Source organism: Solanum verrucosum, unplaced genomic scaffold, assembly GCF_900185275.1.
Source record: "Solanum verrucosum unplaced genomic scaffold, falcon-dt-bn FXZP01000261.1, whole genome shotgun sequence".
Taxonomy (NCBI): domain Eukaryota; kingdom Viridiplantae; phylum Streptophyta; class Magnoliopsida; order Solanales; family Solanaceae; genus Solanum; species Solanum verrucosum.
Window position 1 is genome coordinate 15,080,755 of NW_026019969.1, and position 19,387 is coordinate 15,100,141.

The 19,387-nt window shown below is 29.1% G+C and overlaps 3 protein-coding genes across 3 annotated transcripts; all 3 read right to left on the bottom strand.

Moving 5' to 3' along the window:
- Positions 1-1,609: 1,609 nt before the first annotated feature.
- LOC125815110 (auxin-responsive protein SAUR21-like) lies at positions 1,610-1,912 on the bottom strand. The gene has a single exon (XM_049494493.1). The coding sequence runs from the start codon at positions 1,910-1,912 to the stop codon at positions 1,610-1,612; it is 303 nt and encodes a 100-aa protein (XP_049350450.1).
- Positions 1,913-11,684: 9,772 nt separating this feature from the next.
- On the bottom strand, positions 11,685-11,981 carry LOC125815111 (auxin-responsive protein SAUR21-like). The gene has a single exon (XM_049494494.1). It carries the CDS (start codon positions 11,979-11,981, stop codon positions 11,685-11,687), a length of 297 nt encoding a protein of 98 aa, XP_049350451.1.
- A 6,591-nt stretch (positions 11,982-18,572) lies between these two features.
- On the bottom strand, positions 18,573-18,913 carry LOC125816901 (auxin-induced protein 15A-like). Its single transcript, XM_049496568.1, has one exon. The coding sequence runs from the start codon at positions 18,902-18,904 to the stop codon at positions 18,602-18,604; it is 303 nt and encodes a 100-aa protein (XP_049352525.1). The 5' UTR covers positions 18,905-18,913; the 3' UTR covers positions 18,573-18,601.
- Between the last annotated feature and the right edge of the window lie 474 nt (positions 18,914-19,387).

Here is a 19,387-nt window from a genome sequence, read left to right on the forward strand (position 1 = left end):
GAGGAATGCGAAAATAAGATACTGTAGTTTAGATATGTGAACGAAAGGTGCATTGATGCACCAATTAAGAGGTTTATATGAGAGGTTAAAAAAGCAGGGCCAGAGGGAGTATTAACTTATATTTTTTCGTCCATTTTTAATTATCATAGTTTCCTCTTTTAGAGTCAAACGATAATAACTCTGACTAACATTTTACGATGTAATCTTTCATCATATTGATATGAAAAAAAGTTTACAATTTATAGTACTTTTAGTATAGTTTTTGAATATTTAAATATTTTGTTTAAAATATCAAATAAATTTAATCTAATTTAACTTTAAAAATTAGTCATACTGACTTTCGAAAAGGTAACATGACAATTAAAAATGGAATGAGGGAGTACTAAATGATACTTTCTCTGTTTTATGATAAGAGGTTTTTAGCTTGAACACATTTCTTAAGAAAATTACTTTCTTTTTTTTTATTAAAAAAGTCCTCATTTGATTTTATATTACTTGTCCATATTACTAAGATATGTATCTCAAATTACTTGTTAATTTACAAAACAAAGATATAGTTTTTTTTTTTTTTCATTTTACCTTTAAAATTAATTCTTTGAAAGTATAATTAAATATTGTAAATTTCCAAGAAGACTCATCTACCATTAATATTGGTAGTGGTGTATAAGGCACACAACCTAGAGTGCAGTGCTAAAAAAGTTTTAAAGGGTAAATTAATAAAAATATTCTTCTTAGTTATGATTTCTCGGGATGAATGGATTATTTTTACTAACTCATCCTTAATCAAATAACTACATTAAAAAAAAAGCAACTTCTCGAAGATTTCTTAATTATGTAAAATTCTATTTATTTAAATAAGAGTAAATCGAAAGGAAAAAACTAATGTCTTTATAATTATATGAAACACAACTTATTTAAAACACAATAAAAAAATTAAAGTTCACTTATTTTGAAATAGGATGGGGAAAGTATTATTTACTACTCTATTTGTTTATGTGATATAATTAAAATTCCCAGTGGTTTGGGCTTGGGACTTCCATGTTGGAGGTCTCAAGTTCGAAACTTTTTGCCAGCGAAAGCAAGGAGTTTGCCTTCTGGATCGAGCTTGTCGCATCGGGCTTGCCTAGTGTAGGTTACCTCTCCTATGTGGTTTGCGAGCTATTGCATAGGAACGGGGTTTTACCTGTGCGCACTCAAAGAATAACGACTACGAATTTTTCTTGTCATAAAAAAATAATAATCAAACTTTTAAATTTTAATGGTGAACTCAAATGTGAGAAGCATAAAGTATTTTTTTACATTTATTTGAAATATATATATATATAAAAGTTCTAGAAATCACAATAATTAACATTTTATAAAGAAATTCACCTCAAAAGAAAATTTGATGCCCTCGAAAATTCAACTGTACCATGTAAATTGAGTTGTTATTAATAAAACAAGTGCAATATTTTTCGAAGACAATGAAAAATTGTAAAAATATTTGATTGTATTCTAATTCAGTGAACATTAATACACATAAATTTACAGCTCTTGCATTGCAAGAGGAAAAAATGAATGAACGAGAAAATCAGTAATATATTGTCGGTCAATTAAGGCTGGTTCTTCTTCATAAGGAATTGTTCAATCGAGAAGTGACATGAAAAAATGCGTCTTCATTGCAAGGTATCGTGAGACCACCCATTGAATGTTGAAATCCAAATTCTTCCTCTGATTTCTGAAGCAATTCCTGGAATGAAGTGTGATTCAGGTATGCAATTGGAACTACGTATCTCTTCTTCTCTGTTTCTCCTACGTAAACTGCAAAGTGTCCTTTTGGTACATCTGATATTTGGTTCTTAGTTAAAACAGAATGCAGTTTGTGGAATTGCTTCACACCGGAAATAATTGATGGTAAACGAATAATACCCATCACTAGATCTTGTTATTAGTGGTAGATAGGCTTGTGAATGAATTGAGAAGAATAATGCAGTTAAGGTGTTTGATGATTTGACTGACTGGGTATGGCGATATTTATAGTAGCTGCTGGAAAATTATATATGTTGCGTTCCACCACAGCTCAGCTGTCCTTGTGTACAATTGGTGTCATGTGAAATGGGTCCAACTTCACATGTTTGCTTCATCATCAACAAATAAAATACTCCTACCCAATTCCCTAGCAAATAATTAATCAGCCCATTATTGTATTCCTTCCAAAATTTGATGAAATAGCCAAATAGTGAATTTAACTTCCTACTCTACAGGATTGGTCGAGAACCTGAGGTCTCATGTTCAAAACTCAACAAAGATAATAAAAAAAAAATATTAGGGGATTATTCCTCTGTTCTATCCTTAGTGGACATAGTTACTTGGTATCTGTTACTGATGGGAAATGATAGATATCCCGCGAAATTAATTAAGATGTGTGAAAGCTAACCCGAACACCACGGTCATAAAAAAAAATGGATAAAAGTGGTGAGAGCTAATTAATCAAATTGAGTCTGCCATATATCCATCCACTTGATTATCTCTTCCTGAATTTTGGTGGTATCTATCTACTATGTATACCACCATTCACCCATTGTTTCCACTTAGGAGATGCATGTGTATCCATATTATTGTTGCAATCTAATTCTTTTCTATCAAATTGCAACTCCCATACTGCCTTGAAGTACCTCACAAGTTAGAACTATGGGTGTGTTTGGTATGAAGGAAAATGTTTTCCATGGAAAATGTTTTCCTGGAAAACAAGTTGATTTTTGACTTATTTTCTCATATTTGGTTGGTGAGTAGAAAAGATTTTTAGTGTTTGATTTATGAATGAAAAATATTTTTGAGAAATATCTTTTATTTTTACTAGAGTAGAAAATAATTTTTGAAATTGAAAATAGTTTTTAAAAACAAACTTAAATTTTTTTTGGGGGGTGGGGGTGGTAGGGAGTGGGTGAAAGGGGGGGGGGGGGTCGAGGGTAGGGGTGAAAAATTGAAATTTTGAAGTTGAAAATATTTTTGAAAAACAAACTTAAAATTATTTTTTGGGGGTGGGGGTGGGGGGGGGGTGGTAGAGGGGTGGGTGGGTGGGGGTCGAGGGTAGGGGTGAAAAAATGAAATTTTGAAATTGAAAATATTTTTTAAAAACAAACTTGAAATTTTTTATTTTTTTTTGGGGAGGGGGGTGGGGGGCTGGTAGGGGGTGGGTGGGTGGGGGTTCTAGGGGTGAAAAAATGAAATTTTGAAATTGAAAATATTTTTTAAAAACAAACTTGAAATTTTTTTTTTTTTTTTTGGGGAGGGGGGGTGGGGGGCTGGTAGGGGGTGGGTGGGTGGGGGTTCTAGGGGTGAAAAAATGAAATTTTGAAATTAAAAATATTTTTAAAAAAAAACTTAAATTTTTTGTGGGGGGGGGGGCTGGTGGGGGTGGGTGGGTGGGGGGGCTGGGTGGGGGGGTCAAGGGTAGGATGAAAAAAATGAAATTTTGAAGTTGAGAATATTTTTTAAAAACAAACTTAAATTTTTTTTTGGGGAGGGGGGGGGGGTTAGGGGTGGGTGGGTGGGGGGTCGAGGGTAGGGGTGAAAAAATGAAATTTTGAATTTGTAAATATTTTTTAAAAACAAACTCATTTCTTTTTTGGGGGTGGGGGGTGGGGGGTGACCTGAGAAGGGGGTGGGTGATCGAGGATCGGGATGAAAAAATAAAAATTTGAAGTTGAAAATATTTTTTAAAAATAAACTTAATTTTTTTTCTTTTTGAAGGGGGTTGGGGGCTGATAGGAGGGTTGATGTGGGGGGGGAGGGGCGAGGGTAGTGGGTGGGGGGTAAAAAAATAAAAAAATGAAATTAGAAATATATTTTAAAAACAATTTTAAATATTTTTTTGGGAAGGGGTGAGCGTGGGGTAAAAAAATTGAATTTAAAAACAAGCTTTAAATTATTATTATTATTTTTTTTGGGGGGGGGGGTTGGTTAGGGGGTGATTTGAGGGTAGGGACAAAATAAATTAATTTTTTCAACAAAAAAATAATTGTAATTTGAAGTTGGAAGAGACTTTTGGAAAATGTTTTCCTTAAGTTTAGAAGGGAAGTCATTTTCCTTAAATTTGAGGAAAATGAGTTGATTTGGAAAACATTTTCCAAAACATTTAGCCCAACCAAACATGAGAAAATTGGAAAACATTTTCCGGAAAATGTTTTCCTTCATACCAAACACACCCTATATATAAGTATCTTCTACTTCTGCTAAATGTTTTCCTTCATACCAAACACACCCTATATATAAGTATCTTCTACTTCTGCTAAAAGTTGTGAAGTCATTACTCATTAATGATCTAAAGATAACTTTTGGTACAAATTCCTACGTACGTACCATGCCTCCTATCTTCTGCGGAAATAACTGCATGCCCACTTATATATGTCTTGGTTTAGAATTTTCATAAATATGCATGGCAGCACAACAAATTAAATTGTGTATTTTTGGTGCTGAATATTCAACTTAATTATATATATGTTCCCAACTAGTGGCTACTGCGTACTTGCATGAAAATAGCATTATTTAATGAGTAGCCATTTACAAAAAGATCTTTATTTCTATCGTAAGAGATATGTCATTTTCTTCTATTAAAATTGTAAGAGTTCACGAGATTTCATTTCCTCCTATTCCCCTCTTGATTATATGAAATTAAAGTAGAAAATTGAGAACGTTTTGATTAAGAAAGAGAAGGATTTTATCTTAATTAACTACTACTAATAATTATATCGCAGGATTTGTGATACAGATTCAGATGATAAAAGATCAAATGATTGGAACTATATTTTCGATAAAGATCAGATTTGGTAGGTTTGCTTAATCTAGTTAATATTGTTACAAGTTCAATTTTCCAGTCACTGCTGACGCTGTTCAATAATTAGATTTCCTTATTATTAATTCTGCTAAAAAAGAAGAAGGAATAATTAAAGAAATTTCTTTTGACATCTATTATTCCAAGTCTGTGATCCAGATCCAGATAATTAAAAAATTGAAATTCCATGTAAACATAATTAATTAGCTTGACTTACTAAACTCATAATAAATTAAAGGTCTAACCTATCGGTGACCCCCTAAAGTTGAAAGCAATTTTTACTTACACACTTTAACTGCATGCCCACCTGTATGTGTCTTGCTCTTGATTTTTCAATAATTATGTTCAGCACAACATTTTCCTGTTGAATTTTCAACTTAATTACATATATATGTTCCCAAACTAGTGGCTAGCTACTCGCATGAAAATAAACGAGTGCTAGTTTTACCAACTCTGCCATTTAATTTGATGATCAGCATGCATTTGAAACTTGTGAATTGTATGATAATCTTCTTATTTAAAAAGTTTAAGTTGTTACGAAGATCATAGGTTTGTTTACCTTATAACAGTTCCTTCTTGTGTGGGTCGGATTCTTTTTTCTTAATGAGCCAACCACATTTTTTTATAATGATGTAACGTCACTTGTGCCTAAGACATCTGTCTGAAGTAATTTCACATTGAACTGTGAAATAATCTTATTCGAAAGATTGAGCTATTAGAGATATAGTATGTATTAATTCATTTAATCATATATAGGTTCCACATTATAGTCACTGCTATACTACAAGCTTTCATACTTTCTAGAAAGAATCATACATTTATTACTAAACTATACTCGCTACAATCCGCTTATTATATACAAATATAACTTTCGTAGAACAAGGACAGAAAGTTCTTTTGTTGTTGCTTGAATCTTAGCTATTTAAATAAAATGAGATATTACAACTATAACATTAATCTAAATTTCAAAATATTATAACGGTGACTTACAACTAATGAAAATGAAAAGAGAAAAAAAAGACGAAAATAGCACTCCCAAGTGTGAACAAAAATATTTCGGTACTATAAGTTTGATCTAACAACCCAATGATTTAATTAAGGAACGACTAAAAAATATACATTATAAATTGCTTATATTGACCAAAATTATACTACCTGTACGCATAATTTAATTCTCCGCGTATATATCATTTTGAAATTTATGGAGCACATTAATTATTCTGTATTGAGCTACATGCCTACAACTACGAAGTTGCCAGATCAAGGAAATGAAAAATAAAAGGCAGTTAAGATTTTATTTTAAAATAAATTGGAAGTACATCACATGATTTCAATATCAAATTATTGGAACCATTTTCTATATAACTACAATCAGCGTAACTTTTTCTTAATAGCGCATTATTAATAATCATTATGAAAGAAAAATTAAATGTAAAAGAATATCTTAATACTGTGGATACGAGACACATTTTGGCATTTGATTAATTTATATGTGTGCCGGTAAGTTTCACTTTGAAAGGTAAACGTAAAACACTTTCTGATAAAGACGATTTCAATATCCCGAGCTCGAATTCAAGACCTCCGGTTTGGTGGTATTGACGAGTGACGACTTTACATTTGCGAACAAATGTGAAGGAATCTAAAATTGGTTGAGAGTTGGCATTACTTACGATTATATTAATTATTACTTAATTAGGAGATATGTAGGTTTGCTTAATATAATTAATATTGTCACAAGTTCAAATTTATTAGTCTTTGACTCTACACCAATCAACGCTAACGCTGTTCAATAATTAGATTTCCTTATTAGTAATTCTGAAAGAAGAAAAAAAGGATTTAAAGACATTTCTTGACAACTACTACAACAGTTATACAGAAGTGCTTTGACATCATTTTCATTTAAAAAAACTATGAAAATGATTGAAATTCTATGTAAACATAATCAATATCAATAATTATACTTTAGAATAAATTAAAAGAATTTCTATGTGGACTACTTTGTTGTACAAAAGAATTAGCCAAAATAACCATCGATTATTACTTGTAGCAACATCCTTCTGTAGTTGTGTTGCTATGTTTCAACCAGATGTAAAATTAGAAGTAGAATTGATTAAAATATCAACGTGATAATTATTATAGGTGGTTGTTTTGAATCCCAAATTTCATTGTGCTGCACTAAAATTGTAACGTTATCCATCACTAGAATTCGCGTAGAAGGTTGCTTGGGGAAGAAGAGGCAAAATCCGTGTGAGAATAGTTTTGCACTGAATTATAAAAAGAGTTAAAAAATAATGGTGCATCAGCTATTCACTTTGTAAATAGTTTCAATTTTTGGGGTGGGTATAAGTGTTCTTTTCCCCTTTTAAAATATAAATTAAATCCAACACCTAATTTCACTAGAACGAAAAAATAGATTTCTTGACAAGTACTTTTTAAGTATTTTAATTCTGTACACATAATAAAAAGAACTATACTATCAACTACGGATACACTATTACTTCCACTTTTCTTTTTAATCTTGTCGGTCCAAAAAGAAAATTACATCTTTCTATAATTAAAAATGATTTCTATACAAATATCTAAAGTTTGTGTATAATTTTTTTAAGCTAGAGATAAATTAAGTATATATGACAATAAAATATGTTTAGTTAAATAGTATTTCAAATTTTAGAAGTCATTCTCTTTTTTCTTAAAATTTGTATCAATCAAATACAATAAATTCCACAAAATTGAATCTGTATCAATTAATTAGTGTTTCTTGAATTGAGATAGAAAGAATAACTGATTGTTAAATTCTACTGATTTAAAAAAATTTAGCAGCATTATTCTTAAACTGTTAAAAATATTTTACGAAGACAATGAAAAATTGTAACAAAAATGAGTGTATTCTTTGGAATTCTGTCAACATTATGAGTGAGTGAAAAGGCAATTCACATAAATTTACAGCTCTTGCAAGATGAAAAAGAAATAATTAATATAATCTGTCACTAATATAATGCTTCTTCATAAGGAATTGTTCAATCGAGAAGTGACATGGAAAAATGCATCCTCGTTGCAGGGTATTGTTAGACCGCCCATTGGATGTTGAAACCCAAATTCTTCCTCTACTTTCTGAAGCAATTCCTGGAAAGAAGTGTGATTCAGGTATGCAATTGGAACTACGTATCGCTTCTTCTCTGTTTCTCCAACGTAAACTGCTAAATGTCCTTTTGGTATTTGATTCCGAGTTAAAACAGAGTGTAGTTTGTGAAATTGCTTCAAACTTGATGGTAAACGAATAATACCCATCACTAGATCTTCAGTAAGTTTTGGTAATTGATGGATTGGAACTTGTTGAGTTAGAGGAATAATTTTATGCACTGAAGGTGTTTGATGATTTGACTGACTTGTTCTTGTTCTCAAATTTGAACTGAAAAGGGCTATATTTATAGGGTTGTCTCATGTGATAACGGCCCTACTTCACATGGCTCATCAACAAATTAAAATATTTCCCTCTGAATAACTAAGTAATCAGCCTACAAGTTATAACATTGTAGATGGCTTGTACAATTACCATTTATATTGATCCAATCGTTTTCGGATTTTGAGATTTAAACAAATCTATCTAAATTTTTCATATATCTTTTAATTATTATGACTTATAATACTTTTTACCTAGTTTACGAATATATAAATTTTATTTCGATTTCACACGCAAATTTCCGATCAAACTTAAACTGTTTTGACTCTCAAAAAATGAAAAGTGTCACATAAATTGAGACATCCACATTCAATTGGAACTCCAAATTGGAAACAATTACTTGGAGAGTTTCTAATCTGCCATGTATCCACTTGACTTGATTATTATCTAGTCCTGAATTTTGGATGGCCATAAACTGTCTGGTTATATATATACCACTTTTCTCCCATTGTTTCCACTTTGGACATGTATATATATAAAAATATTGTTTGTGTCAAAATATATAACGAACCAACAAACAATGAATTATATATGTTGCTCTCTAATTCTTTACTAGTATCTAATTGCAACTCCCATACTGTCTTGTTGTCCTTGAGGTTGTGCAAAAAGTTGTGAAGTCATTTATCATCTACATATTTTTTGGTGCCGAAATAACTGCATGCCCACCTCTATCTGTCTTGCTCTTGATTTTTCAAAAATATGACAGCACAACAAATTCTGCATTTTTCAACTTATAATTACATATATGTTCCCAAACTAATGGCTACTTGCATGAAAATAAACGAGTGGTAGTGGTGATCACCATGCATTTCAATATTGTGAATTGTATGATACTCTTTCTTATTTAAAAAGTTTAAGTTGTTAGAGAGTACCTTATAACAATTTCTTATTGTGTGGGTTGGATTCTTTTTCTTAATGAGCCAATCACATTTTTTTTTTAGGAAAAACTACCTAACCACACATATATCACTACCATATATACTATATTTACCTCTAATTTAAAATAATTACATATATTATCACTTTTAATATTTATACCATATATTTTAAAAGATTTATAAGATACACAAATCCCTTAAATATGGTATTAAATAATTATCTTAAATGTAAACTCCTTAATTAATGGTCATTACTCATTAACAAGTTAAATTTTTTCTATTCCCATCTGTTGCTTTGCCGGCAGTTCCCCGCCCCATGTCAGCCCACTTTCTTTCTTCTTCTATTGGAATTCATTGACGTGTCAGATCATCTCATTCGAAAGATTGACTTAAGGTTTAGTACATATTAATTCATTTAATGATAGGTTCCACATTATAGTCACTGTCCTACTACAAGCTTTTGTACTCTCTAGAAAGAATTACACATTTATCACTAAACTATACCCGCTACAATTCAATTATTACATACAAATATAACTTTTGTAAAACTAAGACGTGATGTTTTTTTTTGGTTGCTTGAATATTAGCTATTTAAATAAAAGGAGATATTACAACTATAACATACATCTAAATTTCAAAATATTATAACGGTGACTTACAACTAATGAAAATGGAAAAAAAAAAAAAAAAACCGGAAAAAGCACCAAGTGTGAACAAAAACATTTTGGTACTATAAGTTTGATCTAACAACCCAATGATTTCATTAAGTAACGACTAACAAATATACATTATAAATTATAATCCCTGTACTTATGTACTTAATTTAACTCGCCGCGTATATATCATTTTGAAATTTATGGAACACATTAATTATTCTGCATTGAACTACAAGCCTACAACTACGAAGTTGCCGGATCAAGGAAATGAAAAAGAATTTGCGCATTTATGATTTTATCATAAGATTTTAAAATAAATTGGAAGTACATCACATGTTACCAATATAACAGAATTTGTGATCCAGATCAAGATAATAAAAGATCAAATGATCGGAATTATTTTCTATATAACTACCATCAGCGTGACTTTTTCTTAATAGAATCATTAATAATCATTATTAAAGAAAAAATAAATGTAAACAAATTTCTTAGTACTCTGGACAGGAGACGCGTTTTGGGGTTTGATTAATTTAAATGTGTGGCTTTCTGTCAATGACGACTCCAGTACCCCAGCTCGAATTCAAGACCTCCGGTTTGGTGGTAGACGACTTTACATTTGCGAACAAATGAAGGAATCCAAAATTAGTTGAGAGTTGGCATTACTTACGAATTATATTAATTATTATATATACTTAGGGGATATGTAGGTTTGCTTAATCTAAATTAATATTGTCACAAGTTCAAATTTAATTATTAGTCTTCGACTCTACACCAATCACTGCTGATGCTGTTCAATAATTAGATTTAATTTCCTTATTATTAATTCTGAAATAAGAAAAATAGGATTTAAAGAAATTTCTTGACAACTACTACAACACTACAACAGTTATACAGAAGTTCTTTGACATCATTTTCATTAAAAAAAAATATGAAAATGATTGAAAGTCCATCTAAACATAATCAACAGCAATAATTATACTTAGAATAATTTAAAAGAATTTTTATGTGGACTACTTTGTTGTTCAAAAGAATTAGCGAAAATAACCCTCGATTTCATAAGTTATTGCCAGTATACATGTTACTCACAAGTCCTAGCTAGTAGGCAATTACCAACATTGTGGAGTTAAAAAAAATGGTAGCTTGGTGTACGAAGCATTCCAGTGAAGGCGCACCACACTCTAATTAATAATTAAGGGAGTGTGAAACCCGTTCTTATATGCCACATGTAAAACAAATTAAAACGTTACTCGAAAGCTCCTCTCACTACATAAAAATGATCATTAGCGGTAATTAAGAATTAATTACTGCTAAATATGTATTTTTAGCGGCAATTAACACTCTTTGTATCTCTAAAGCCTTTAGCGACATTGATTCTAATGGCACTTAACTAATGCCGGTAAAGACTTTAGCACTCTTTATTAATGTCAATATTTAATGCCGCTAAAAATTATTTTTGTTGTAGTGTCTGCAAAATATTCTTTATGGATAACGAAACAGCACATCCAATGGCCTCTACATAACAAAATCTCTCTTGCTCTTGATTATTTAACATAGAAAAATCTTGATATTTTATCTTTAAACAGGAAAAAGAAAAATCTTGACAGTTTGAAGTTTAAAATATTTAAACAATTAGATAGGCTACGTTATAAGGCATATAGTAGTATAACTTGATAAAAACGATACGTAATGACAATGAAGAATGATAAATATTTGATTGAATTTTTTCCTTTCCAGTATTTTTCTCAACAGTACGAGTCAGTACAGTAAAGGCATTAATTTGCACATAAATTTACAGCTCTTGCATGTCAAGAGGAAAAAAAAAACGTATAATGAACATTATACGTATTGAAAAATAAAAAGAAGAAATTAAACATGCACTAAGCTTTGTTCAATCGAGAAGTGACATGAAAAAAAGCTTCCTCGTTGCAAGGTATTGTAAGACCGCCCATTGGATGTTGATATCCGAACTCTTCCTCTGCTATTCGTAGCAATTCTTGGAACGAAGCATGATTTACGTATTTAATTGGAACCACGAATCGTTTCTTCTCTGTTTCTCCAACGTAAACTGCTAAATGTCCTTTTGGTACATCTGATATTTGCTTCCTAGTAACAACAGAATGCACTTTGTTGAATTGCTTGACACTTGAAATCATAGATAACAAACGAATACCCATGATCACTATTTTTTTTTTTAATACTGACTTGATTGTACTAAATTTGGTGTTTGATATAATTGGAAGAACTTGTTCTGAATTGTTTGAAGTGGAAATTATAATTTATATTAGCTGCATATGTTGTTGCCACCAAAGTGGACTGTGCAAGGGAGGTCCTACCTCACATGGCCTTTGCTCATTTTTGTCCAATTGGAAGAAAATGAAATGAAATATTCAATTCCCTATGAAGTCATCACTCTCATCCAAGTCTTGATTAAGGAGCCCACTTGTTTAATTGAACTTATTGCATATTTGGGCTGCTGGTCTTTCTATGAAGTTTCATTAATTGAGAAGCTTTCATAAAGACTATACTTTTGGAGTCTAATTATCGTACATAATTATAGTTTATCTAATTATTATTCGTAGCTAATGTTCTGTTTTTATCTAATTGTATGGGTGGTCAGTTGAACCTCCTCCATTGAAAAATAATACCTGCATATATATAGAATATTTATAATGTGTATATAAAAATCATGTTTATACATATATATTAAATTTCAACTATCTTTAATAAAATTTCAAATGTCACTATTGCATTCTCTCGATATATCACATCATAGGTTACATTGTAAGTGTTCGCTCACTGTATAGACACATACAGTCGCGTTGGATACAATCACAATAGATTGAAAGAATACGCCATATCAAATAAAGTGTACAAGTTAGTTAATCATGCAACTAATTTTATTTATATCAACTTACATTTGAATTTGGCTTGTTTTAATTTGTTGGTGGTCATAATACACAACACCGTCACTTGGCCATTGTTTCCAATTTGGATATAGTTTTCATCCATATTACTGTTTGTGTCTCAAACACGACCAAACATGAAACAACATCTCCGGCCCCTATACAATATTTTGTGTCTTTAATTGTGTATAATACACTCAAATTGAAAAATTCTTCATATTTAATTATCCACTCGTTATCTAAATGTTACTCTTTCTTTTATTATATTATATACATATACATATGTTGAAACTCTTTCGTGCCTCCAGCCAATTAAAATATTTTTAAAAATATATTAGTATAAGTTATATATATCAAGAATTGATATAATTTATATATATATATATATATATATATATTATCAGTCAAAATTTGTCCGCTTAGTTACTACTTTTTTTTTTTTTTGTAATTGTGAATACTTAATAAGTAACATGAATGTACATATTATATAAAATTAACTTGAGCTATAGACTTACATGAAAAATAATAATGTAATAGATTGCTCACAAAGTTTGTCCAATATAAATTAAATTATTAAATGGATGCTATATATGGTCAAGAGAGGTGATTGAATAATGTTTATTATATTGAACATAAAAAAAAAATTGTGATTGTACATCCAAACCTAATCAAGTTGATGACTTGAAACAGAAAGGAGTAAAAGGAAAGAAAAAAAATTCCCAAATGTCAACAAAACTAAATTTCGTACTTAATTATAATAAATTAGAGCAAACAACCCAATGATCATTTCGTAAAGAATTAATTAACAAACTAACTAAATGGATAATTAGATGGCCACTAATAATGCCAGGATATATATGTATGTATTGTTTGTGCATCTAATTCTCCGCGTTCATATTTACAATTTTAAATTAATGTTAGATATTATTATTCTGCATTGATATTTTAAAATTACTTATGAATTGCTAATTATTTTGGGATACGATTAATTTGAATTATTCATATTAAGAATATAAGAAATTTCATTTAAGGGTAAAACGTTCTCTAACTATTGACTAGTTCCAATAAATAATTTCTTATTCCCCTTTCAACTAAATATAAAAGAAATATTAAAAGAATGTTTTGATTATAGGAAAGAGAGAAGCAATTAATTATCTTAACAACTCATATAAAAGTACTTTTTTTTGAAAGAAAATTGGAAGTAGAGTCATCAATATCAAAGAATATGTGATAATAAAAAAGTACTCTAATTATCATGATAGAAAACGATTTTCCATCTAAACAGCATCAACGTGACTTAGAGTTCTGAGAGTTTTAGAATTAACAATACTCCCTCCCTTCGTCCTATAACAATTTTCTTTTTATATGAATATTAAAAAATTATAAATAAAAATTAATTATAAATAAATGGGACCACTTTTTAAAAAAAATTAATTACAAGGTAATATAGGAAAAATCTAATTAATATTTTCTTTATTTAGTAAGGTGGACAATTAATAGTGTAATAGTAACAACTTTTTAATAAGATGATCAATTAATATGAGACAGAGTGAATAATCAATCAGATAAAAAGAAGACACTCTGTACATGAACATAAATAACCCCACCGGCATGTCATAATTAATCATTCCCAGTGTGTTAATTAACGATGATGTAAAGTAAGTTATTTTTAAATCAAATTAATTAGTACGTCTTTCTCTACACTACTTTTCCACCGCGAATTAATATTCTCTTTTTAATAAACATGAAAATCCAGCCATGCAAAACAGCGTAGAATATTAGTAGCCCCAAAGAAGTGGAAGCTATTCTTTTATTAGTATCATAAATGAGACTACGAGGTGTCAAAATAATGGATTTAACTTAGATATACAAATAATATGTATTTTTGTTATACTAGTATTTATTGATAATTTAGAATAACAAGTTAAATTACATTATGTTGTAAAAAGTTAAGTTCATCACATTGTTAATGTATATAATTTTAATTGTCAGAAAGTAATTTAGATTTTTCATCTTCGCGAAAATATAGATTTAGTTTTAACTTTTTTTTTTTATGTATATTCTTGAAAATATACTCGTTAAAATATTGAGATGAAATGGGAGTATAATGATGTGTGTTGTGATTTATGAGAAAATACAACAATTAGTGCATGCAAGTGTAAAATATGGAGTAATTCAGAATAATCACTACTAGAAAAGAAAAAGTAGAAATAGAGAGAGGCCTTTCGCTGTGAATTAATGAAAAATTTGTCTTATAAATATAATTTTCCATTACATCAGCTCACTAGAAAATATAATAGTGGAGAATAGATTCTCAATGAAATAATAAGAAGTTTCTTAATTTTATTTTGTGAAAACACTATTATTATTTTTTTTCTCATTAATTCAATCAAAATTTGTGTGGGAATTGTCACTGAAGATTTCAATGAGAAAATAATAATTTTTCAGTAATGAACATGCGTATTGTTTTTCATATGGAACTTGGAAGTGAAAAATATATTTCCTTACACCAGTAATTGATTACATTGAACTTAAATGTATATGATCAGTATATATATCTGTGAAAAAAAAACATTAAATTACAGTAATAAATATATAGTATCAAATTTTGAACTCATAAGTTTAAAAATACAATGAGTTCAATAACAACATGAATATTATTGACATCTAGAGATGAGATTCAAATGAGAAATGATAGTGAGGAATGTAGTTTCACTGCATGGAATAGTAAGACCACCCATTGGATGATGAAATCCATATTCATCTTCTGCTTTCCTCAACAATTCTTGAAATAATGGATGTTCCAAATATGATATTGGAACCACAAACTTCTTATGTTTCTTGTAATACCTCTCTCCCACATACACTACTATATGCCCTTTTGGTACCTCTAATTTTTTTCGTAAAAAAACATTATACTTAGCTTGTCGAATCATCGCCCTTATACCTATAATCCCCATTATCAAACCAACAAATTTTTATTTTTTTCTCGCTTTGACTTGCCTTCCTAATTATCTTTCAATCTGGAGGAGGAGGAAGAAAAGAAGAAGTTAAAATTGTTTAAGGTTTAGATATGATTGATGAACATATAAGTTATTATATATATATATATATAGGATTTGAATTCTATTGGTTGTTTATGAATTGATGATATTATAATATTAACAACTATATGGAAAGAAGTGTGGGACCCTGAGAAAGCTCGACGGTGGATGGTTCTATTTTTTTTTTCTCTTGCATGCATTATTAGTATGATAGTAGCAGTGATCTCATAAATTTATCAATTGGATCCCCCAACTTGTTGCAGTGTGAATACTTTTGAATGAAATTAATAACGATAAATATTTTGAATGAATGAAATATTTATATTTATGGTGATAGCCCACAGTTTTTTTTAAAGCTCATACCGCGTACCACTTTATAGAATATATTTGATCTTCAAATTTTATTTTGAAATACTTTTAAAAAATTATATTTGAATTCACATTGAAATGAATAAATTTGACACTAGTTACATTTCGAATCAAATCACATAGATTAAAAAGAATAAAGTGTAATATTTTCTCCGATCTAAAATAATGATGTTTCATATATTAAGAAGGTATTTAAGAATTTTTGTTTTCCTTCAAATTTTCACTTGACATATTCCTAATTCAATGATAATTTATGTCAAAAGGGAAAAAAAATCACAATTAAAGATATTTTAGTCAAAACCTTAATTAATTTAATTTTTAAAAGTAAATGAATACCTTAATCCATGTATCAAGCCTAAAACATCTTTTGCACTGAAAGGAATAATAACATAAAATACATTATAGATTAAATTGTAAGAACAATATAGAATTATACAATATCAATAAATATAATGTAAGTTTTGAGTCATGAAATTAGTCGTATAATTAGATGAGACGATACATTAAATGAGCATTTTCTTGAGCTACAGTACTTGAAATATAATATATTTTTTTTCAAATATATTTTGGCTTAAATTCTGTTGCCCCCAAAGTTCGTGGTATATTCTGCGTCTTGCTAGCTGTTATATATCATTAATTAATAACATCAAGTGCCATTAAATAAACACAATTACGTCGCCATTTCGTGATAAATTTCTTTAAGTGCTATTGTTGATTTGTTTGTTAAATTTTTAATATGTTCCCACCTTGCTCTCTAAGTTTTGCCACTTCAACAAAAGTTAATATAGTCAACATAATATACTATACTTTTTCGTTTTTTTTTATTTGGCTTTTATTGACTTAATACTTGATCACCTTAAGAAATTATTTATTAGAAAATTATTTTACTATATTAAACTTTCTCCATTTCAAAATAAATTTGGGTGGTAAACTGGTAATACACCTTTTCAAAAAAAAATATTAACTAATGACATTAATAAAAAGGGTAATTTGTTAATTATATCATTTTGCTTCTTCGCCAATTTTTCTTAAAATTAGTGATAATTTAAAAAATTATTGTAGAAAAGGATAATTTTACAAAAATATAATTTAATATATTTTTGGACTTTGAAACATTCATTTATTTTGAACCATAAAAGAGTGCTATAAATATATTTATTTTGGATTGAGGAATATAATCTGTATTAATTGTATATTAAAAAGCTAAATTTGATTAGTAGTACTTTATGTAGTTACTTAATGATAAGGATACTGTTGGAAGAAAATAACTTTAAAAAATTAAATTATTAAAAATGAACCAGTAAAAAAAATATTAATAAAATTATTTTGTTAAGAATAAACAAGTAAAGGAAAAATTATACTAAGGACAAGTAAAAATGAATATTTTTTTTGCCTAGTTATTTAGTAGAGTAGAGCCCAACTTCTCCATAGCAATATCTTCAAATAACAATATCTTATTATAATAAAAGTTTTTTTTTGAAAATAATTTTTAGGTTATATTTTATTTCTTTATAACTTTTTTTAATCTATAATAACATCATCAATACCTTATTATAATAATTAAGTTTTTTTCGAAAATATTTTTATAACAATATAGTCTTTTCAAAATTACCCATTTATAGTAAATATCTTCCTTTTGGTAATACAAACTAATCATTTTTATAGAAATAGAATCTCTAAACCTTACCAATAATTGGTACATGTTTTGACCAAATATATATGCTCATCATTAAAGTTTTTTGCTTATGCATTCAACTAGGACAATTTAGCTCATTAATTTGCCTATAATATTCTAGTTTTAACCAAAACTAATTTGGGTAGCCATAAATCATAATTAGTAGAAAACGTTGAATTCATTATTTGTTTGTGTCTGCAAGCAAAAAATGTATACTTTATGATATCTCTTTCTGCGACTAATCATGATTTTCAATCTAAATATAATCATTCCCAACTGATCTTCCCCTCCAAAAAAATAAAATAAATTATCAAATCTATTGTCAGTAATCATTTGGAGGTGCCATTACCATTTAGTAGTTAATTCATCTGGAAATGATGCATTTATTTATATTTAATTATCTATTCTTTTGGTTGTCAGTGCACCTAACCTGGCTAGCTAGTTTTTTATTGTGGTCCATATAAGTTCCAGTTAATAAGATCAAGATCAGGGTAATAATAAAAAACAGGAAAAAGGATTTAAAAAAACATTATTTGAATATTGAATATACATATTACATTGGGAATAGTCCATGTTACAAAATTGAAGAGATCGAGGCTGACTTAGTCAAGCTCTCTCAATCCAAATGTCTCGGATTTGAGCCATAGAAATAAAGTAACTCCTCATAGGAAAATGAGAGCTCTTTATATGCTGCATAAATCCGGATCAGTCGGACCAATGAATTCCAGATACCAAATGGTAGAGGAAAAAAAAAAGAAATCACTAAGACTATGAGATGAAATAAGTTTACAATTCTTTAAAGTCTATGATGACTTAAGTAAAGAAATGAGACTAATAAAGTAATCTTCACTACATGGAATTGTAATACCTCCCATAGGATGATTATACCCAAATTCTTCTTCAGCCCAATGTAACAAATCTTGAAATAAAGGGTGATTCAAGTAAGAAATTGGAACAACAAATCTCCTATATGTTTCACCAACATAAACTGCAAAATGTCCTTTTGGTACATCATTTGTAGTAGATGAAATGCTTCCATTTCTTGGTGAAATTGTTCTTCTAAGCTTCTCTTTAGCATTTGATATTCCAACTAAGGCTCTTCCCATTTTTAAACACAAAAGATTTGAGGCTAAATTGATGTTTTAATTTGAAATGAATTTGACTTGTGTTTGAAATGGAAGATAGGAAAACTAGACTATATATATAGAGTCATTTCAATCCTCAAATTGGCAATAAATTAATGAAGATTAATGTGTGAAGTTGGCAAACATATCAGGTGAAGAAATTGGCAAAAGATCACATGGTTTTGCCTAATCTATTTCAGGACATCATGTCCTACCACTTTAGGGTACAAAATTAATAAAAATCTTTGCATTATTTGAAAAATGTGACATGCTGATTTTTGTTGAACATATCATTAGGTAAATAAAAATATTTTTAGTAATTAAACTTTTGGATGAGATAGATAATTATTTAGTTTCAACATGCATGGGTGGACGATGCACGTCTCGAACAATGGGTTTATTTGAATTAAACTCGATACTTTCAGGTAGAGAATATATTTATGTGTAAAATCCACTAAAATTGCA